The following is a 24,030-nucleotide window of genomic DNA, read 5'->3' as shown; positions in this document are numbered from 1 at the left end:
TTATTTTTAAGAAATAAAATTTTTTTTTAACTGAATTTGAATACCATATTTAGGCACTTTCTCTCTTACAATATTTGTGTTTTTAGTTAAATCAGCTCTTTTAACAGTAAATCTCTCTGTCTTTTTCTTGTCTAAGTCCACCATATTTCTGGTTTCTGAAATGTTTAAAAGCACTTTTTTGACTTAACATTAGAATATGTTTAGGCCAAAGAGTAGAATAGCAATGATTCTGAGAAATCCCTGGACATTTTTTACTAAAAGATATCCCCTTATGATTAGAATATCTCCTCAACCGTAAAAGAATATAGATCGTAGTAGTGCTTTTGAACTCGTTGCATTGATTTTAGATATTTCTAAATTTTATTCTCTATACGAGGGTGTTCAAAAAGTATCGCGAATTTTGTGCTTCATAAGAAAGTAATTTTTTATTAATGAGCATCTATTTTATTCCCTTCATAGTAATCAACCCCAGGTTTATTGCACTTCTGGTAGCGTTTTTTTATAATCCTGAAAGCACTTCAAAAGTATTTTTTGACATTTTGTTCAGTTTCTCCCTCAATGCAGTTTTTATCACCTTAAGCTTTCATGGGTCTACAGTTTTGAGACAAAGAAAAGTCATAGTTCTCTTGGAATGAATAAGTCTTTTATACCGCGTCATAACCATAGGCCCAAGAATCGTCAGGTATGCCCCTCTGTAACAGATCGAAGACATCGCGACTTAGTTCAACCATCTCCTGAGCAAGTTTTGTTTAGCTCCACCCCTAATGCAGTTTTTATCTCCTCAAGCCTAGTTAAACGTTTTCCTTTCATCGGCCTATTCAGTTTTGAGAACAGACAAAAGTCACAGGGGTTCTAGCTGAGGAAATCAGTGCCTTTCTGGCGGTAGCTTTCATTGGAATTAATAAGTTTTGGTTTCCACGTCATAGCCATAAGCCCATGAATCGTCACCAGTTATGACTTCCGTCCGGCTCGCTCTTCGTCATTCACATCTTCTCGAACCAATCGCCAATTTTACCAATCTAGTTCAATTTACTCTTACTATAGTGATCTCACTTAGGATCTCATTAAATATACCTGTATACATGACATACACTGCAAATTAGGTAGCTTTCTGGTAAAGGTGGGTTGTCTCGCCCTTATGTTATTTTTAGAGATACACATTATCTCTTTTCAGAAGACTAATATCAAAGAGTTGTTTCTAATTGAGGTGAAGAAGAACTTCTAATTAATTTTCTACCATGGAAAAATTCCCTATATTGGACGGGTAAGAACGAAGAAAAAACGAATACTTTATTTTCTTTTATAAATTCAGAACTTTCACTTTCTTGGCTTTATTTTATAAAAGAGACATGTACTTTACTGTCTAAATTTGTTAGTTCTTCGGCTTGGAAAATATTAACGATTTAAGAGAACGGAATACTAACTGGTCACTGCCTGGTGGGGCTGACAGATTGAGAAGACTGCAGGCAAAAAGCAAAGCACCACCAAAGCGCAGGCATTCTAAAGGATGACTACTTTTCATGGACCTAGCAAATGAATTCCATATGGTATAGCAAAGGACCGGAACGACCAGAATAACTTAACGTAACTTAACCTAGAACATCAGAGCAGCTTGGGATTTTATTGCGTCTCGACAAAAGAAAGTGTTCATACTGATTTCAAAAACATCTTATTAGACAAAACCAAAAATTAAACAGAAGGAAAAACCAACTTCGAGACACTGTGCCTCGGCTGTGCTGCACACATATAAATTCGTATACAGATATTGAAATAACTATGCCACAAATTACATAAACGGTTGCAAATGGCCTGAACATAAAACTTTCATCTTCTTCAAAGAGATTAACAACGACTTGATGGACTCTTTTATGAGTCAATTAAAAACGTGCACTGCACAAAAAACAACAAAGCGACGAGAAATGAAACAAAAGGCGTTTCACTATAATCGATACCAAAAAAAAAATCGGAAAAAGGAAAAAAAAATTAAAAATGAGGTCTAAAAGATGTTGCCTTAGGAATGTAATAGTCAGTCGGTGAGTCACCACATGTATAGGCAGAAATGTGGCAAGTTTACGAAACAAATAAAAGTTGATGAGCATTAAATTAGCGTTGCAATCAATAATCGTTTAATATGCAAAACAAAGCAATGGAAATTAGAAATATTTGGCTGTGAAACTCATAAAGTTCGTGGAACGCAAAAAATTACCGAAATTAGATAAGCCAGTGTGGCAAATGCATTAAAGCATAAATTGGAAATTACAAACATAAATATACACATGTGTTGTTGTACCGGCAGGTCGAAGCTCACCTTTGCAGCATTCGAAGTTTTATGACTGTAACGAATAATTTACAGTTGCACTTCCGCTATTACAATTTTATATTGATTTTTAGTGGAGAAATTTTTTCAAAGGTCGCTTTCAAAACGGTTAGTGGCAGGAAACCAATGTAAAGGGAAAAACCAAAAATGTTGACATACATATAAGCAATAATTTGGTGGGCTACATATTGTAACCTTCCAATTGAAAAAGTTAGGGTTATTTTTTCCATATTGTGTGAAGGGAACTCAAATGATACAGGAACTGGAGCAGCTACCATAACTTTAGTTCAATTTGCAAAGACCCTTAAATTTTCCAGAATACCAAAAGTATATTTTAGCGATGTTCTAGAATTATTAGTCAAACAGTAACTAATTTTCTTTTTGAGCAATGTTCTCTCGAATTCGCTTTTTTCGATCTTCTGGTTGCGTTTTTCAGTTTAAGGTTTCCCCTGACTTTGACCCTTGCAAATTGCAAGAGTATAAGGCAGCATTTGTTTTTTAGATCTGAGAATAGGAAATTGTTGCTAGGTGCCAGATCTGGAGAATACCGTGGATGTCTCGAAGCAATTCGAAACCCAATTAATGGATTTTTGTCATAATTTCAATGATTTCTGACACGGTGCATTGTCTTAGGTAAAGAACACTTTTTTCTTCAATGCAAAAATACGGATCTCCAAACACTGCTACGAATCATCAACTGGTCGTTATTTTTGGTCAAAATTTAACACAGACCTAATCACTGTTAAGACTGTGTGGATTAGATAAGTTGTTATCGACGTCATCTAACGGTAGGCCCAGAAAAGGTGTTGTTTCGTCTGGGTTGGACCAAAGTGAGAAGGGTACCAGATATTAGCAATACATGCAAAGCGTTATCCGGGGACTCATTGAACGTTGAACTTATGTTTTATATGTCAGGGGCTATTCTGGATAAGTAGGAGTTTAACCTGCTACAAAATCCAGAACGAAGCTGCACAAGGACCACTCTCGTTTCTCGCGGTAACTCGAGTTCTTCGTCTGCAATTAGCGGAGGTTTGACTCCAAATACGCCATTCAATGAGAAGAATTCGGTGAAGGTGTTAATGGCTCCACTGTAAATGACGGTCAGTGCATGTGTGACGTTAGTTTCGTTCGAAGTTTGGTCGGCGTATTGTTTTATGTCGTCGACGTGGTTAACGAAAAATATCCGTATGGTCCTAGGAGGCGGTTCCGCTGCAAGCAGGTGACTGCGGTGGTGATTTCTGGGAAAGTATCCCATGTGAAACTGCCCGGAGACAAATTCATTATGCTCCTTCACTAGGAGCATACAGTGTAGCTGTTCGATGGGAGACAGTAAGAGCCATCCTGTCGTAGTCGGGAGTATAGTGTTTTGGCATGTTTGCAGCATCCTCGTCTGCGTTTCACTGCATCCAGGCGACCACATTGATGCGGCGTTGTTAATGATGTCTTTTCCCTATGTTCTGCCTGCTAGTGACTCTGTTTGTTTCGGCTCTGTACTTCGGTAAAAATCGCGGTCGAGTGAAGAGCAAAGGGGCTTCAACTGGCTTCATCGTCCTCGGTGCTTATTTCGCATCTATCAATCGAAATCCTATTTTATCAACACCCCAAATTCCTTTTTATCTATTTTTTCCAAAAAAGCAAAAGTTGGTTCACTCAAGAAAAAACTAAGCTGCATTGATTCATGGAGGCTACAACATCGGAAGAAGGATGTTTGAACACATATATTTTTTGTATATATTTTTTTCGTCACATCCAGCTCATTTCAGCTTGAAGACAACCATGCTTACTCATCTCGCGGTGTAAAAAATTTACATACTCTTCTGCAGGTGGTTCCAATCAAGTCCATATGGCGCTATTACGATTGCCCAACATTTAATCACCGACACATAAACGAAGATCCACTTAAGAATGTCTACAACACCAATAACTTTATTAGCGAACGCATAATCATCGAATCGCCAAATTCCAGCGCAACATTTGTGGCACTCGAAGCGCCTAGCGGAGCCGGCAGACGTTCCATGTTTTTATACGCCTCGAATGATTAGCCATTAGCCGCTGGTAAACGTATGTGGATGCAACAATCAATTTGCGATTGCAACACGCCGTTAAATGCAATTTATCACAAACACACATGCACGGACAGGCGCGCTATTGCCGGCATAGAATGCACCGAAAAAGGCGAAACGACCGCTCAGCCCACTGCCGAACGCACAGACACGCGCACGCATGCGCAGCATACGCTCGGAGGCAGGCATTTCTTAATTGCCGTTGTAGTATTTTAATGCAACTTCTACTTTTGGCTGCTGTTGTTGGTGCCTGTAAAGCTTTGCAAACCACATTTTTCCCATATAGAAATACGATTACGAAAAAGAACAGGAAATTCTGCATGCAACACGCGCACACGTGCAGCCTGTCATAATTCGGGGAGCAGGCACTAATTTGGAGTGGCATGCAACAGCCTTAAAGCTGAATGAGTTGTTGTATTTTTTATTTTTTTTTTCAACGCAGCGAAATAGAGAAGAGCAACAGGTGCAAAGAAAATGATAAAAAACATGAAAAAAGGTTCACTTCGGCTGCACCAAAGCTATAATACCCTTCACAGTTGCATACCTCAAAGCAAAGTTTCCCATAAAAGACTTAATTTGGTCGATCAGTTTGTGTATGAAGTACAAGTATGTTCTACAGAGGTTCGATATCGGCGAGTCCGACAAATATTCAAAAATAAAATGGGGTGTACAGATCCATATCCCAAAATCTGAGGGTCTAGTTCGAGTATATGCAGGGCCTTTTTAGAGATGTGTGGGTTTCATTGAGGAAATATTTGGTCGACATAATCACACAGCAAAGTCGGTGATTCGAGGAACCATTGATCTTTTTCAGATTAACTAGTAGAAAATTCGCATCTTCAGAGACGTTGTACAGTGTGCACCAAAGACGCTATTGATGTTGTGAAAGAGAGTATAGAAGAAGACAGGAATGAGCCCATCCACCATCAGGTGCAACAATTGGAGGAACGATCTTGGTTTGAGGACTTAAAAAATCCAACACAGTCGAGAATGGAGTCGAACGACCATCAAGCGCATCGCATATTCGCTGGATGGATCCAAAACGATCCCGTTTTTCAGAAGAGAGAATTTTGTTCATGGATGGAGCTCACTTTCGGTTGAATGAGTACTTTAATAAATAGATGATCGTTCACAAGCCGTTACATTCTCGAAAAGTCACTTAGTGGTGTGGAAAGAGGGAAACACTATGATATTTCCTCAAAAATGAAGCCAGCCATGGTTACAGTAGATGGGACACGATATAGAGCCAAGATTAAAGACTATTTCGTACCCCGTTCCCACGACAGTTGGGTCTAAATAACCGGAACGAACCCGTATTTTTCTCCGGTCAAAAACTGTCAACTCGGTATCAGACCTCGGAATTACTTCAGGAATGTTTCTGGCGCTAATAACAAGAGCACTATTTCGTACAGGAATTGGAGCATGTTGACATAGAACACTATTGGTTCCAACAAAGCGGCTCCACATGTCATATGACCAACGAAATAATTAATTTATTTAAGGATATTTTTGGTTAGCGACTATCTTTCGTCGTGGACCTCTGTCGTCGTTTCCAAGATCGTGCGTTTTATCAACGCTGGGCTAGTATTTTTTTTTTTTGAGGTTATGTGAAGTCCTTTGTTACGCCCATAAATCCATGAAGATATAGTCCTTGAAAGAGAATATTCGGGACCCATTGCTGTAAAAAGTTGTCAAAAATTGGGCTTCGCGGCTGGACTTTATTCGATCCAACTATGGCCGACATTTTTTACATCCTAATCTTTGTAATGAAGCCAAATTTTTGGCTTTAATATTAAATAAAATAGGCCCTTTACATATAGATGGACGGACATAACTAAATCGGTTTATCAGACATCTACAGCAGTAAAGAGAGAGGAGAGAATGAAAGCATCACAATATGGCAGCAATGGTGCAAACTTTATGCAAAAGACGGAGAACCCACAGACTGTTTCCGGACATTCATTTCATGGATAGATAGACAACATGGGGACCTGGATTTCCACCTGACCCACAGACTGGTTCCGGACATTCATTTCATGGATAGATAGACAAAATGGGGACTTGGTTTTCCACCTGATCCAAGGACTGACTGACCGCGGGTGCTTTTGAAGCTACCTATACAAATATCCTTCATGACTTTAGTCCATATAGTCCGACATGTACTGAGTCTATATAAGACTTTGAAGGCTTTATGAGACTCTGAAGTCTATATAAAACTCTGAACACGTCATTTCGCCCGGGTTTCAGGCATAAGGAAAAGCTGAAAACCACACTTGGAGGTAATCTCACGGTGGAAACTTTGACAGCACTTATGTGCGAGAAATGGAAAGCTGTCAGCGAAATGTCTTATTTTCACCACATAAAGTAAAACACAAGTACTTCAGTGGTCCCGTGGGAGAGACATGATTTGGAAGTAGGTTAGGTTTAGTAGATTAAAGTTCCGCACTCCAGCATTCGAGGCTTCCTCCTTCTATACAAAAAAGCTAAATCAGCTCAGATCGTCACCCTGATCTTTTATATGATCTCCGACTCCGTTTTCTTCTGGATGTTGCAAACTTCATAACAAACTTAACATACCCTGTGCTGGGTATAAATAAACAATAATAACAGCAATTGTGCGGGAAGCTGCCCGAGTGCCACCTGTGCTCAACACTTGAAGTGCAATTGCTCATGTTGTTGTTGTTGCTGTTATTGTTGCACTGCATTAAGTGCAATTTAAGCGCATCATCATTATGGCAATTGCGCTGCAAAGCAACAACAACCACAACAACAATGCATGCTTATCACTGCCACAAAATGCGTGCGCGTACGAGTAAGTGGCAACAATCTACTTAAGTGCGTTGCAACAGCAGCAACACCACACCGCTACCGCCACAACGGCACTCGCCATTCTCTCCACTTAACGTTGCGGCCAATTAGTAAAATTTTGCACGCATTTTTTAAACAACTCTGTTTTGTTTTTGTTTCTGCTTCAACCACCATTCACATTGCTCGCAAGCGGCAACACCGCTGACTGACACTTATTATTAGTTGTTATTGTTGTTGTGGTTGCATCTTTTTTACGATTATTTCTGCCATTGCAGTTATTTTCATGCCTTTAGCGGTGGTCAGCGTCTTTGTTGCAATTTTCTGGTTGGCGTTGTTTTCTTGTTTTTGTTGTTGTTGCTGTTGTCGGCGCCTACCGCTGTGACGTAATTGCAATTTTTATGACTTTTACGTTATTGGCGTGACTTGTCCACAGCGCTGTGGTATGCCACAAAAACAGCAATTTCCGTTAGTAATTGTGCGGTTTGCTCGAGCGTTGTGACATTCAGAAAGTGTGGTTGCGACTGAAGATGGCGCTCTACAGTGTTAGGGTTCTCAGTTGGTATTTGTATAATATATTTTGAATTTTGCGATTTATGAGGGAAGTAAAGTAATGGTATTCGACATTAAAAAGTACTCATCTAATGAATTATTTCACTTAATGCACTATATTTTTGGTTTTCTAACCTATAAGAAAAAAAAAGTACTCATCTAATGAATTATTTCACTTAATGCACTATATTTTTGGTTTTCTTATAGGTTAGAAAACCAAAAATATAGTGCATTAAGTGAAATAATTCATTAGATGAGTACTTTTTTTTTGCTTTTTAAGCATTTTTTTTATATAGACAGTAATATGTGTAGCCTCAAGCTTTCATTACGTTGCCTTCCAGCTCCGCAAAATAAAGAAAATATAACAGCCGTAGCTGAGAGTGTACACGAAGACCGTGGAGAGTCGATTCGGCCCCGTTCGTCACGATAATTTCACGTTTTGCGTCGGTCTTTTGCCCACCAAGATCATGTGATATCACACGGTTACACTTTTTCTTTTGAGGACATGTCAAGTCTAAAGTATATGCGACAATCCCGCTTCGATTCTGGCCTTGGAGCAAAACATCACGCGTATCAGTTACCAGTCGAAATGCTCGAACGAAACATTGAAAATTTTACTCAACGGATGGGCATTTGAGACAAAGCCGCGGCCAACATTTGGGAGAGATAATCTACAAAAAATAAATGCCAAAGAATGTTCTTTCAAATAATAATAAAAATTCACCCTTAGATTTGAATTTTTTGTGTTTTTTTCTTTAAAAAAGTATTAACTCATCCTGGAACCATAGGACTTCATAGTTGTCATCTAATTATAATTTTACTATATAGAAACTCATAAATTTATTGATAGCAATAGAAGGTAAATATGTTTGGGGATTGTTTATAATACAAATTTTTGAGTTGGAAACTTATTCGTTTACTTGATTTTTCCGTCATTATTTTTATTCTTATTTTGTTATGCATATTTACTAAATTTAATTTATTTTTGTTCTTCTTTTTCAGGTAAGTTTGATGATTCCCATTATTTATCACCTATTCTGAATTATTCGAAAGATGTAACAGGTATGAGTAATTTTTTATGAAAGAGAGTTACTTTGTAATAATATTTGTTGCATATGTACCCAGGTAATCCTAAGAAAATATTAAAAACTATACAGTCGTCCATTTTGAAAAAGTAGTCTGTCAGGAAGGAAACAATTTTGGGTCCATTTAATATAGTGCTTTAGGATTTTTACTTAATTGGAATATAATATTGGGGGATGCCGAATAAACCACAAATATACAAATAATTTACTTCATATATTCAGGCATGCTATAGCGATCTCCAAACTTTGGAGAATAGCGAACCACAGGGGAGAAAGCTATTCTAGCTCTAAAAATGCCACTGTGTAAAGGGATCTTGCTTTCACATGTAGCGAGCAGAGAAGTGGCGTAACGAAGATGTCTTGCACTAGTTTTCATAATTTGATATTTTTTCAAAATTTTAACGTTTTTTAAGAAAAACATGTACAAAAAATTATATAAATTATAGCATTATGCATTTTTTTTCAATTTTTGCGACCAAGAATGAATCAAACAAATTTTAGTAACCGTATTCTAATGTGAACCGTATTCAGCAACGATGGAAACAACGCGTATTCAGAAGAAGCGAGGTCTAGGTTATAAGGCGGGTGAGGCGAAACTTCCTAGCCGCTGTTTATTGATTTGTTTTTAACCGGTCTTGTGTTTTCGGCATTTATTCGCTTCAAGTTGTTACCATCAGCATACGAGTACATCATTAACGGTTTCACATGGTTTTAGAAGATCATATTTCAGCACGCATGTCTGATACTACAAAATATAGTATTAACATGACGATGTAGATATGCAGGTTTGCTCTTGATTTTTCCAACTTTCATAAGTACTTTTGTGCAGAATTGTAGATCGTAACATTATCATAATAGATCCATTCGCACACCAGTCGCGCCACGATGAGAAAACTACTTAATTTTGTACTTACTAACGCATGCTCCGAATGTTGGTATCATAAGGATGTTACGGGATCTCTTGACGAAGCACATGAAAATAGTTATAGACCCAATATGTGTGGCATGACCAGCCATAATATTAAGGGTCGATTGCATTGCCCTAGTAGGACTATCTAAGTGATTGACGTCACTTTCACGGCTACCGCGTCATCCAGATCATCTACCATCACCTAGTAGGACTCCCTAGGTAGCTCACGTTTACAAAATGGTTTTTGGTCAATTGCCATGCTCTTGGTAGGACTATCAAGACGATTTATGTCTCTAATTAACATGCACCTTTGTATGTACTGGACGCCAACGTATTTTTTATTTAATTTAGAGATATGTTACATATTTTATCAAAATTAGAAAATGACGAACAGATTTACACCAAGGTTCTTGACAATTTCTTCTATATTTCTGTGGAGGAATATTTTTATTTAAAAAAATATCGATGTTGCACCATCGTCAAGTAGTTTTTGAGTTCGAAACTCGTATCTGCTGTTGAAGAAGCAGTATAATAAATCGTGTGGTTATCTGTCTTTTATGTGGAGAGAACCGATTTCAACTGAGAATATGGACCACTGTGATCTGAGCTCGGGTGGAGCAGAGTTTTAACTAAAAAATTATTCTGAAATGGAAGAAAAACTTGCGAAGACTGTGAAGCAGATAACAAGAAAATAGCTATACTACGTCATATCGACACCTAAAATGCAAAATAACGTAACATCATTTTTCATAAATTCACAGGCGAAGGAAAAACGATATAATATTTTGACAATTCATATTGCAACAAGTGAGTTTCGGTTATAAAAAAAATTATTATATATTGGAAGACAAACTTTTGAAGACTTTTTTTTAGATGATTCGTTATTTTACATTTTAGGTAATGATATACTCTTCTAAAACAATTTCTACTCCTCTGCCAACCGATTTTAATAAATTTTTACAAATGTAAATACATTAAAACATACATATACATATACGCACAAATAGATATTTCGCATAATTGTGCACGCCTCTCATTCAATCTCTCGAATATTTCGCGAATTCCCCCACCGCTTCTGCTCCACGCTATTTAAGCACGCTGTGACTCCGTCGGGTGCGCGCATAATTGAAATTTAAGTGTTTCGCGCATGCGCGTCATACACGATTGGAATTGTCATTAATTTCGTTACGACTGATTAACTTTTGATTTATTTTCATTTTACCGACTTTTTTCCACCCATTTTGTTGTTTGTGTACAAATTGCTGGTAGCAAATATCGCCAAGCCTACCGGCTACCACTTTATTGCAACAATTACGCCCCACTCATGTCCGCATGCGATTCGTTACAGTGAGGAGCAAGGAAATATGTACAAATGTGTGCGTATACATATGTTTGTATGTAAAAATGTACGAAAAAATTTCGAAGAGCAGCCAATTTTGGTAGTTGCTGTTAGTCAGCATCCGCGGCTGGCATTCCCAGTGGCGGCAGGAGCCATCTGCATGCATAAAATGCAGTTAATAGCCAGTGCCTGGCAAGCGCAGAAAGATGTGGCAGGTCATATAATTGCAGCTGCAGTGTGCGTAGCGAATTTTTGCAATTTTTTACTGTTATGTGTGTTGTGTATTTTTTGGAATTTTTTTTTACTTTTTTTTATTTTTGTAATTTTTTTTTTTTATTTTTGTAAATTTTTGTAAATTTTTTTTTATTTTTTTTTTGATTTTTTTTGTTGCGTTTTTTTTTTTACCAAAAATTTCAATTTTTTCTCCCTCTGCGTTCATTACAAGCAAACATTTGCATTTATCTTGCCACTTGCACTTTCAAATACACATACTCATTTATATGTATGTGATATATAACTATATATGTATGTAAGTATATTCATGCTTGTTTATTTGGCACTCACCTGCAACATTAATTCGCGCAATTTATCCAAATCGTCGCCATGTGACCTTGTCGGCAGATAACGGCCCTCGCATGGCTGCTGCTGCCACGCCAACAACACTAGCAGCACGGGCAGCAGCCACAGGCCGAGACTGAGCGTTGGCGCTGAGGCCACACCGACGCCACCGCGGCGACACTTCACTTGGGCGCTGGCGCTGCCGCCATTGCTGTTGCTGCTGCTGCTACACAGAGTTCCACTCTGTTTCTTGTTGATTTTGTGCTGCTTGCTGTTGTTGTTGTTGGCGTTGTTGCGTCGAATTGCCAGTTGTGCTGTTACCATTGTGTTTCCGGTTGTTTTATTGGGCGTCGTGTGGTAAAATTTCACTTTTATAGAGATTCCCTCTGTGTTAGGAGAGTGTGTGTGTGTTTATGTCTTGTTTGGTTGTTGTTGCTGGTGCGTGTCGCCGCTGGTTCGGTGGTTATGTGGCTCTATTATTGTTGCTGCTGGTGGACTGTCGTCGTTGGCTTCCCCAAATGGCGCCGAATTTTCGCTACAATTCAATTGCTGACTACGCTTGTTGTTGTTGCTTGCTTATTTTTGCGCTATTTCAAGCTGTTGGAATTTTCTTTACTACATACACGTTTGTTGTTGTTTTCGTTTATTTAGTTTTCAAGTTTTCGGCCCAGTAATGTGAAATGTTGGCAATGTTGCGAATGACGACAACAAAATTCAAATACGCCCAGCACGAAAGTAAAAGCGCCAGGAAGAAAAAAGAAGAAGAAGCAAGAAAAAAATTTAATTAATTGTTTTGTGCCTCACAAGTGGCTAAGTGCCACAAAAAGCTTACATATGTACAAACATAGGTAGTTACATGTGGTCCCATGCAGCACTAAAAATAACACATGTACTTCGTAAACTCGTTTATTTATTACTTAAGCCATGACTTAACAGTGTTATGATATACAAATGCATTTACAGGGTGTTACAATATAACATACATTAATCATTTCATTTTATTAAAATTAATTAAGTGGCTAGGTTTGAATAGGTGTAGTTTTTTTAAGTCTGTTAGCGTCTTGTTAACCGCCATTGCTATGGTTAAGCTAATGGCACCGTTCTTCACTAAGCGAGTGGCAAAAGAACACACACTAACCATCGGACCTCGGCCATTTTTTATAAGACTCTAAGTTAAAATAGTTTCGTGGATGAGTAAATGACAACAAATTTGGTATGAGGTTGATTCTGCGAGGCTTTTCTCTTCAACAGCGTAAAAAGGCGGTCCGTTGTGTTATCTAAAATAGATGGAACTACTTCAACCTCAGTCTTGCAAAAACTGGACAATAGAAAAAAGTGCCTGAATATTTCCACCTCAATCTCCTCTATACAATTTTGACAACTAGCGTCCGTCAAGCGTTTTATCCTAACCGCATGAATGCCTGTTGATCAATCTCCTGTAAAATTCCCCACGATTACAGTCCATTGTGTTATTTTAAACCCCTGTATTGTAAATCATAAGATTCTATATGAAAAAAATTGACCAAACGCTTTTTTAAACGGCTAATGTCTGTTTCTGTTGTCTCTTGGTTCGAAAGAAGTTAAACTGTCGGTATGTTTCAACCTACGATTGCGACAAGATGAACTTTGCTATGGGCAAGTACTTCAGAAGATCTCCTGAATTCTACTCTAGGTCAAAACGATATAGCAGTCACACAGCAACGGGTCGTTGACCAGAGACCGTTAAGTGCACGTGAGATTCATTGCTCAAGTACTGCGAATGGAACTCCAACTAGGTTCCCTTCCATTGTAAGCGAGGCTAGGGCTAGCTTGTCGGTTTTGTAGTTGTCAGCGATTCCGCTATGACCAGGCACCCAAATGAGGCTAACGATGCAGTAGCTTGATGCTTTTTTTAGTAAGAACACACACTTTGTCTAACTTTGAGCGCACAATTAGCGAGCTCAGCGCTAGTATTAACACTCATCTGGCGGACGGAATGATTATCTTCTAGAAAGCAGATGCACATCGCAGTGCCTCTTTATGAAAGAGGTTGCACGTCTCAGCAGTACGTCTACCGCCACCTTCATAGCTGCCACTTCTGTCTGAAAAACACTACAATGGTTTCGTAGCCTAAAGCTAAGATTGACAGAGAACTCCTTACAAAAAAACTCGCCGTTCAACCTTTCATCTTAGCTTAGACCTATCTGTGAAAAAGCTCACAGCGCCTCTTCCCCAGCGCCTGCTCCCCATTTACATATCCCTCGTCGGTTTGTGAGCAGAGAAAAAGCCGCAACGATAAGCCTCCGGGACACCATGGTTCACGTTTTCAAGGAAGAAGGATATAATTGCGAAAAGTCCTTGTTCTAACCCGTTCATATGCCTAGCTTTCCTGGGCCTTAGAGCGCATTTCGCTTTAACTCATTTGCGAACAATGTCTGAAGGTGCTAAAATGGCATTAACTGCTGGTGATGTGGTTCACAGTCTGAAGATACTTAAGAGCGCCGCCATTTACACACGTTCGGGCTTCTTAACATGTATAGCCTTTTTTACAGAATCTATAGAAAGAGTCCTTATTTTTTCCCTAAAGCTGCTCTATACGAATATAAGGCTTCCGATGCCTTCCTTAATTTTTCCTCAATGTTTGACCTTCATGAAAGATATCCTTATCAAGGATAAGCCCTAGGGCACGATCCTAAAATAAATAAATAAAAATATCTCTAGAGAAACTGTTCCCACTTATTTTTAAAGTCTTAGTACTTTAACAATGTATATTTTTTTTGGCGCTTTCTGAAACTGCTTATCTTTAAAGACACTCAACTCTATATTTAATCAGTAAAAAGTCCCAAAAGCTGTTTCAATTAAAAATTTTTGTATGCCTATGAACGTTCTGTATATGAGAGAATTATGGAAATTTTTTATTTGTGAAATAATTCCTCGACCTCACAAAAGCAAAGGATTGGGTCCAAAAACAGTTTCTTGCTATGAATGAGCTCGTTCAAAAAGTTCCAAAGATATAATGCCGCGTACACCACCAATGTTTTGATAACCAGATTTCTCAATATTTAAATTCTCTCAAACCAAGGGAACCACTGAGTGGGAACTGACGAAGACAACCTAACTGGGTAAAAACGAAGGTGCCGACAAATCCGTCATTATTTCTCCAAAAACTTGTTTTGATGCTCATGTAAACTTCGTAGTCTCTATTTAAAGCTTCAGTAATCACCACAGAGGTTTATCATAAAGAATGTGTTCTCCTGGTTTACTGTCATTTCAAATGTCATATGACAGATATTGAAAAATGTGAAAGACGAGGTACTGTGAAAGCAAAACGATTTTCGAAGAGAAATGTTACTTAGAGCACTATGATCATCCGAAACTGTCCGAATAATTATACTCATAATTTTTACTTTTTTTTTATTTAACAAAGTATCTATCTATTTCCAAGGCTGTTTCTCAATGTCTGGTTAACAGCTATCTGTCAATTAAGTTCTTGTTAATTTAACCAACACTACTTCTTTCGTTAAAGAACCTTTTTTTACTAGAACTTAACTGACAGATGGCCGACATGCAGACATTTTGAAAACGGCCCTAAACATGGGAAAGAGTGAACCGATTGAAATGATTCTTAATTCCTATGGTTTCTTTGGCATAAAAATCGCATGGCTTCACACAAGGAAAGTTAAGAGGTTGCCACTATTTCGATAAATTTGAAGTTAGAAAATTTAATTGCTAAAAACCTTCACATGTCTAAGGAAATAGAGAGACTTAAAAAATTTCACAGGTGAAAAATATTTTTGAAGAGCTTTTGATAGGGCAGCCGAATAATGAAGCTAAATATTCTTAAAAACTCTAAGTGTTGAAGATATTTTAATGAAGCGTTGCCAGCTATTTAAAAAATATAAGATAACAATGATGAAATATTGAGTGCGGGAAACAAGTTTTTAGAAATAGTACTTTGAAGATATTTTTCATAAATTTTAATTTAATTTTTTAAAAATTTTTCATAAATACAGCGTAAATTTTAATATGGAATTTTGTAGCTAATTTTACAATTTGTCAGGCCATTAAATTACAATGAAAAGATTACCCCCAACCCCCGTATTTTCCACACTATTTCACAGGCAATTAATTTTAAAGGATCATAAATTAAAGAGGATATTAATATTAAGAAATATTTTTGGCGATGCAACAAATTTACGCGCTTTTATCGTGGTCCACACACGCGCCCTCTGTAACATAAATACTGTGAAAGTGCTTAATAAAAACCGTTAAATGCCAGCACACATATTATAGGTGTACATATATGATTACATAGTCTGCACGGAGAGTTGAGGAAAATTTGAGGTGTACATGTAAACATGCGTTCAATGCCCTTTCATATAAGATTGTATGCGTGTGTGTGTGTGCCACATGAGTGGCGCAATCAGTTGCAAGCGCAAAAAAGTGTTGAGTGGAAAATTCGCAATAAATTGGACTGCACTAATAACTCGATAATTTATGACACCACAAGGGTAACCGAAAGCACAATTTGCCCGACAGCGCTTGCTTCCATGCCGTTATGTGTGATTGTGCACTTTTATAACCTCAATTTGTATGTTTATAGCTGCAATGCGATATTGGCTGCAGATTCCCGTGGGCCTTCAACGGCAGCAGTCGTCGCAGCAGCATGCAAGGTTTTGCACTAACTGCGGAGTGGAGGTGTTTATGAAGTGGAAATTGTTATCTCATTTTAAAGCATGCCATATGCACCGAAATGTAACTGTGTTTGTGTATATAAGTGTGAGTGGAATGACCTCTGAGTTAATACTTTGTGGGCAGTCTCTTATGTCGCTCCTTCAAGGCTTTTAAAGAAAATACTGCTCTAGTCAGCTGGCTAAGGACACAAGTAGGACAACGTAGGTGGAAAGTTAATGAACCAGAATCAGCAATTACATACCAAAAAAATACAAGCATTCATATCAGGAGACCATGGAAAAATCTATACTGATATATTATAAGGCTTCTTGGTTGACCTTCTTCTGTGTAAAAAGTTTAAGTTATCCAATGGTAACCTGGTAACACCAACTTTAGAACTTGATAGCTAAGTACGGGGCTCCTACCTATTCGAAGTTCAATAGAGTTATGAAAAATTATCTCTAGCATATCTATCAACTATCCTCCAATATTTGCAAGAAGAACCAAAGGAAACCGATTAGATCTGCTGTATATTCTTAGAAATACTTGATTTACCATCTAAAAATTGGTGATTGAAAGCATAGGTAGGTCCTTCTTCTTTTTCCAACGGATTGGATGTATTCCTCTTCCTCTGCTTCCCCCGGCGGGTACTCCGACGAATACTCTCAGAGCTGGAGTGTTTCCATCCATTTGGACACATGACCTAGCCAGCGTAGCGCCTGTCTCTTAATTCCCTGTACTATGTCAATGTCGTCACATACATATCTCGTACAGCTCATCGTTTCATTGACTACGGTATGTCAATCCGCCATGGACCATACATCTTCTGCAAAACCTTTCCCTCCAAAATTCATAATTCCGACTCATCAGATATTGTCACCGGCCTCTGCACCATATAGCAGGACGGGGATGATTGACTTATAGAGTTTGGTCTTTGTTCGGCGAGAACTTTTCAATTGCTAACTCAGTCCGAAGTAGCACCTGTTGGCAAGACTAATTCCGCGTTGGATTTCAAGGCTGTCCTTGTTATAGGTGTTAATGCTGGTTCCAAGAAAGACAAAAGTTATGACTGCCCACAGTCCTCCTTCGCGACCAGACCCCTTTGGTTTCGTTTCCTTATCCATTCTTGAGAAAACAAAACTAACGGCGCGATTGCTGAGACCAATGATAAAAGACTGTACCTTCTCTGTTTAGGTCTACAGCTCGAAATTTTTTCTCCAGGTGTAGCTTGAGGAAGTCAAACGATAGGGTGTTGTTAAAACTTAGTTTGGTATCGAACGGTTCGGAGAGGTCATTCCCGATACTGACGGAGCTTTTGATATTGCTCAACGTCAATTTACACAGCCGTATTAGTTTTGCGGGAATACCAAATTCAGACGTAGATTATCGAATATTGTTGTCATAAAAACTAATCGGTCAAACTGAATTCTTCATATCGATTTTTTTTATTTCACCCATTCGGACATAGATTATTACCTCATATGTCGCTACAATCTCAGAAAATATTGTTCAGATCGGACCACTATAGCATAGATCAAAGTCCAGTTCTTGTATGGAAACTTTCTTTATTTCTAAGCGATATTCTAGCTTCAGCGAAACCGAAGTTAACCTTTTTTTGGTTTTTTATCTTCACAGAGCACGATTTTACTTTCTAAGCTTAACTCTTGTTAGCTTCAGAGAGAAAATTGTTTAAGTAATTTATTTTCGGTAATTGTGTCAGTCGGTGATCACATGAATGTTTGTAGATACATATGTATGTATATTTGCGCACCCACTACACAGATGTTGTCTCCGCTTTCTTAGCAGGCCCTAAAAAATAATTTTTTCTTCAGTTTCCTTGCACCATCTTTCTGCTGTTAAGATTTAGGCTGCTTCTCGCTTTCATTTGCATTTGAATTTTTGTGGAAAATTAACGAAGCATGGCGAAAGAGATGAAATTAAAAGTAGTGTATATTTAACTATTTTGTAATTGCAAACTTTTTTTGTTTTCAACAATTTTTTTTCGTAAGCTTATTAATGACTTTCTACAAATGTGTGGTGCAAAATGCGCCGTGTTGTTGTTGTTGGCGCGTTGGTTGTTGCCAGTGCTTTTCAATTAAAATCACAGCACTCCAGTGAACATTACGAAAGCAGTTACCAACGAGCGTTTTAATTTTTCACGTTTTTTTTTTACGTTTTTGAACTTTTTCGTTGTTTTTTGAATTTTTAGTTTTGTTTGGAATCAGATAATTAAAGCATAATGTTTGTGTTCGCATGCTATTTTGTCATGCGGGGTGCATGCTTGTAAATAGGTGACTCCGAAGCGTACTTGCTGTTGTTGTTGTTGTGCCAACATTTCATCAAGCCGGCAAAGCAGCCATCCATATGCATTTATGCAGATGCGCAGTTGCCACCCTGCTCGAATGTACTTAGACTTTTTAATTAGCGTGGTAATTATAACTGCCACAACGACAAAAGAGTGCGAATATTTGTTTTATTTTTACTTTTATTTATGCGGGTAACTGTATTATAGTGGAGTGTTTGGTTAAATAACTGCAAGTCGTATGCCTTGCGGCATGTTGCAAGAAAGAGGCGTGTGTGTATGTTTGCGGTGCGTGACAAAAATGTAGTATTTAAATGGGATACAAAATAAATTCATGATTATACACAGGTGTATCACGTGATATTTTTATAGGCTTACTCAATATAATTCTGCCATCTGGAGGGTAACAAGGGCCAACCAGCAGCGCATTATTGTGTCGAAATAATGATGAAATTTCTGAATCCAGGTGACAAATATGTACTATGTATATATGTATATGTATGTATATGAATTCAGATTTTCAGAAATATTCGAGCGAAAGCAACATTTCCTTAATAATAGTAAGGTTCGAGAAAACGTTTCAGACAGCCCTTAGTTAACTGAAAATTTGTGTAAATCTACCAATTGAGCAATTAGGTGGTTAGAATAGTCTTCAAAAAAAAAATTTTTTAAGCTTAAAAATAAAAACTAAAAATTTTTCTTATTAAACCTTAAAGCTAACAAGAACTTAAGAAAGCCTCTGAATTAATTCAATTGTAAAATTTTGTTCTTCATTTTGTATTTTTTCTGATGATTAAAATTCTCCAACTGATTGTTTATTCTTCAATGCACACAACCGAATTTCCAGCCTGGACAACAACCCGCTGACCTGCAACCCGCTGAGTTCAATATCTGTGAAAATCTGTTAAACTTCCTTACAGAGAGTGCTCATTTAAATAGCCACAACTCCTAGTTAACCTGTTTGAGTATATAGTATATACTTATAACTACGTACAATATAACTAACTGAACTAAGGAATGTGATATATGTAAATGAGCATTAAGAATTCTAAAAACTGATGACGCACCCCTTGGACTACTGGACTTCACTCAATCTTAGCATCAATTGAACAAGCATCAATACTTGCAAGGTAGCAAATTTATACTGTCCCGATATGAACTAAAAGTGATCTAGAGAACATATAACATACTCGTATCTGTCTAACTAATAGAAGCATTATTGATCACTGTCCGATTGATAACTAAGAGGTACAGATAAAAATTTTCCTTACATTCATTCGAATTATTATTGCACTTTCTCTTAACTGTCTTGCTTTTACGAGACCAACACCTCAGCTCTTGCTCTTTCCGAAGAGCTATCTGCTAATGTAATTAATCAAGTAACAACAAGTATCAAATACCGTCTTTATATGACAATTTATTTCCTTTTTCAGTGTTAAGGTCTTACGAAGAATGTGACTCATATTGAGTGTACCAAATTTTCCGATAGGGAATCTAACCTAATCTTGATGCTAAGGAAATTTAAAAATATATTAGATGTATCTCCCGAAGAGACACTTGTTCCATTAAACTAGCTTTTCAACATAGGAACGTAGCAGTTTTTCTTTTTCGATTCAGCTTATGGGCAAATATAAAATCACTTTAGCAATATTATTCGAGCTCTTATCGCTCTTTGTCGCCCCATAAATAAATTTTTATCTCTAAAACCTCCTTCTGCAATCTTTTTACCTTCAACAGGGCGTAAGTTTACCACAAAGTTTGTAAGACTAAGACCCAAAAGGAAACGTAGGAGACTCTTCAAAGTATTTCTTTAATTGATTAGTGTAACGAGCTGAGTCGATTGAGCCATGTCCTTCTGTGTGTCCATCTATCCGTCTGTATACATCCGACCTAGTTCCTCAGTTTTTAAAACATCGACTAGAAATTTTACACACATCTTTTTCTCACCTACTTGCTGGTGGGATTGAGAGCACTATAACATATAGCTACCATATAGACTAATCGGCCAACTTAAGTCCTTGTATGAGGTGCTTTTTTATTTGACAGATTTCTTCACAAGATTAGGCATATTGAATTGTTTTCAACATCAATACCATATCTAAAGAACTCTTCAGATTGGACTGCTATAACGTTTAGCTGGCATTCAAAACGACCAATCAAATTCAGGTCCTTATAGGGAAAACTTTTTGATTTAACACAGATTATTATTTTAGGTATTGCTACAATCTCCGAATACAAGAATATTTTATTCAAATCGGGACAACTATACTGATTGATATAAAAAAAAACCGATTTTGAAAAGAGTGATATATACTCGTACATACCTATATATAGTATTATTTTACTATTTAGGAGTTCTAGCTTCAAAGTCCTTCTTCATTCGTTTTAGATGTCATATTTCACCAATCTTTGCCTTTGATCTGTGCCCTTTAGGAGCAATTAATGATAGAGTTATCTTTTACTGAGGTTTTTTTTAATGAACGTAATCAGGTATGAAAGTTTGACAAAATCGGGTAATATCTTTCGTTAACCCCACTATAGTGAATAACTGATTTCCACTAGACCTCTTGTCTTTAAAATTGATATTATGGTTATTAGAAGGTTTTAGGAAATATTTACTAAAAAGCTTACGGTAATTCAGTTTTATCAAAAACACAAGCCTACAAGTGGTAAAAAACCTTCGAAGACGGTCGAGAGATCCTTGAAGACAAGTCTGGACGACCTTAAACCTCTTCAACTGATGAAAATATTAAAAAGTGAGGGACATGGGCTTGAAGGTGTCAGACAAGTGTTAGAAGAGAGCTCGACATCTCTCACGAGTTTGTTCGAATGATTTTAGTGGATATTTTGGCTACGAAACGCGTCCTTGTTCGATTCGTCCCGATACAGCTGGTATTTTTTATCGAAACTGTCTTTGGACATGCTTGATCGTACGAATTCATGGAGAACATTAAAACTGCCGATGAGACATGGGTTCATGAGCTTGGCATGTAAATAAGTCACCAATCGTCGGAATGGAGAGAAAATATTAATCGAGACCAAAAAAACCAAGCCAAAGCCGCTCAAGAAGCAAGGCAATTTTCTTTGTTTATTCGATATTTCTGCATCATTTGCTTGTTCCGAAGGGACAGATGGTCAATATAAACTTTTATTTGGCCGTATTGAGATATTTGTGATAGAACATCCGTCGAAAATGGTCGGAAATGCGAAAGATTATTTAATTTTTAAATTTAAAGCCAAAAACGCAATGAAGACCATGTATTACACCTGATGGAGATTACTTTGAAGGCGACAAACTAAATATTGATGACTAATCGAAAAAAATATAGTCATCAAAACCATTACAAGATATACAAAAATCACTTAATATTAATTTTTCTTAAAAGACACCTCTCATATTTATGTATGCTCCAGAAATATTATTTAGTTTCAAAAATGTACATAAATTCGAGTTTTCAAAAACATTTTTTCTTTTTATTGGATTTCATCACAACTCTTTAGGCTCTCGAAACTAACAAGTACTTCTTTATTTGTATTGAAAAAAAAATCCATTAATTATTCAATTATAAATTAAAACGTATTTTTCTAATATATTTTCACTGACATCCCTAACACTCAGTCCTTCTCAATAAAAAAATTTAATTTACGTTCAAATCTCCTCCGCCTTAACGATTCACCATTCAATCAAATCAAATCACTCAACTTTTACAAACTGTCCGCTATTCGAATTAGCGGTTAAATTTAAAGCCATCGTAATACACTTACTTCTCCAGAGATTCACTTTTTAATGGCAATTTAAAAGTTGCAACCGTTATTGTTGTTGTGCCACAAAATCGTGTCAGTTACTTTGTAATCGAATTAGTGGCACTCGCACAAATTAAAAATGTAGCTTCACTTATTTTTTCCACAATTTTTATACACACTTTTTACTTTCTACACTTTGACTAACGCTCGGTTGTGTTGCACGCGGCGTAGATTACGTCTAGGATAACTGTGTCGCTTTAAGCCACATTCTGGCCAGAACATTTGTATTTATAGGCGAGAAGTCAACGCTGTACAGCGACGACAATGCCAACAATAACGGCGCAACAGCAGCAGTGGCGACAGTGACGACAGCGCTAGTGAGCTGGTGGTCGCAACAGCGGTACTGGAGGGGGCGACTGTGTTAGCAAGACTCGGTTTCGGTCGGTTAGTTGGGCAAAGAAGTGCCGAGAAACGAAAGGATATGCGAGGCATGGCGACGTTGCTCGACAAAACACAACACTTTCGTTCGCAAAATTGATTTCGCTTTCGCCATAAACAACCGTTATGTGTGTGTGTGTGTGAATGACTGACTTGATGAGTGTGTTTGTATTGGTTAACATATCCTGTTCAGCTAACGCAAACATAAAATAGCAACACAGACAGCGTTGATAATGGAAACAAGCAGACACAAAGAAGCACTAGCAGCAAGGCAAGCACATGAAGCGCCAGCAGCAGCAGCGGCAGTGTGAAATAACAGCAGCCGAGCAGAAGCCAGTGCGCAGCAGCAGCAGCAACATTTATTATTCTGCAGAAAGGCCACGAGCTGTGGCAAGTAGTGTGGGCAGTATAAGCCCAGTCAATATGCCAGCGAGTGCTGGTCGCAAGCCCAAAGGAAAAAAACTAGCTGTAGTATCATAATATACGTAAAATAACAACAAAAACAACAAGCAATATTCAATATGAATTACCGCCATGAGTTACAGCGAATTGTTGTCCGTATGTTGTCGTTGTTTTTTTTTTGTGTTACTATCATTGTTGGTAAAGTTTTTGTTGTTTTTGCTGTTAACTTTGTACTTATTGTTCTTGTTTTCCACATCGGTCGCTTTTCTATAGTAGTGTTTGTTGTATCGTCTGTTCACACACAGCTACTTATGTTGCCCATTGCCGATAATGAATCTATCTTCTCTTTCTCTCTACTTTCTGATATGTCATTCTCGAAAATTGGTCCTGCCCACGCTACATTTGATTAGGTTAGGTTAATCTGGTAGGCCAATTAGCCACGCATAACCCAGTTTGGTCTTTTGTGATACCAGATGCAGTTCAGTTGCTAAGTCGAAATGGAGTAGTCGTCGTTTAGGATGCCTGACGCGAATTTTAACAGACTCTGTGGCCTCACTATCGATATCATTCCGTGTGGACAATAAATGCTTACAGCGTAGTCTTGCTAATGCGGGACACGTGCACAAGAGATGTTCCATTGTTTTCCTGGTGCCTGCTCTAAACATTTCCTGCGGCCTTTTCGATCTGTCAGCCGTGTATCGCCACCAGTTAGTATTCCCATCATGTTCCTACAGTCTCATCTATCAAATGCCAATAGGAATTTGTGTTGTTCCAATCTACCGTTTTTTACATGACTATTGCAGTTTTACACCCTGATAGCTCATTCCATTGCGTCTTAATTTTCTTTACCATGCTTCTGTCA

At 37.7% G+C, this 24,030-nt stretch overlaps 1 protein-coding gene across 2 annotated transcripts in view; it reads right to left on the bottom strand.

Moving 5' to 3' along the window:
- LOC105228780 (uncharacterized) overlaps window positions 1–22,600 on the bottom strand; it is a 40,252-nt gene extending 17,652 nt beyond the window's left edge. The window contains exons 1-2 of one of the 2 annotated variants that reach the window (XM_011208748.4): window positions 22,350–22,600; window positions 11,636–12,239 (exon numbers count right to left, since the gene is read on the bottom strand). In XM_011208748.4, coding sequence (XP_011207050.2) covers window positions 11,636–11,953 — 318 coding nt within the window. In that variant the 5' untranslated portion in view covers window positions 11,954–12,239; window positions 22,350–22,600. The remainder of the gene's footprint in view (window positions 1–11,635; window positions 12,240–22,349) is intronic. The other variant, XM_029551331.2, reaches the window with a different exon arrangement.
- Between the last annotated feature and the right edge of the window lie 1,430 nt (window positions 22,601–24,030).

This window comes from Bactrocera dorsalis, chromosome 1 (genome assembly GCF_023373825.1).
Source record: "Bactrocera dorsalis isolate Fly_Bdor chromosome 1, ASM2337382v1, whole genome shotgun sequence".
Classification (NCBI taxonomy): domain Eukaryota; kingdom Metazoa; phylum Arthropoda; class Insecta; order Diptera; family Tephritidae; genus Bactrocera; species Bactrocera dorsalis.
This window is presented reverse-complemented; position numbering and strand designations above follow the sequence as displayed.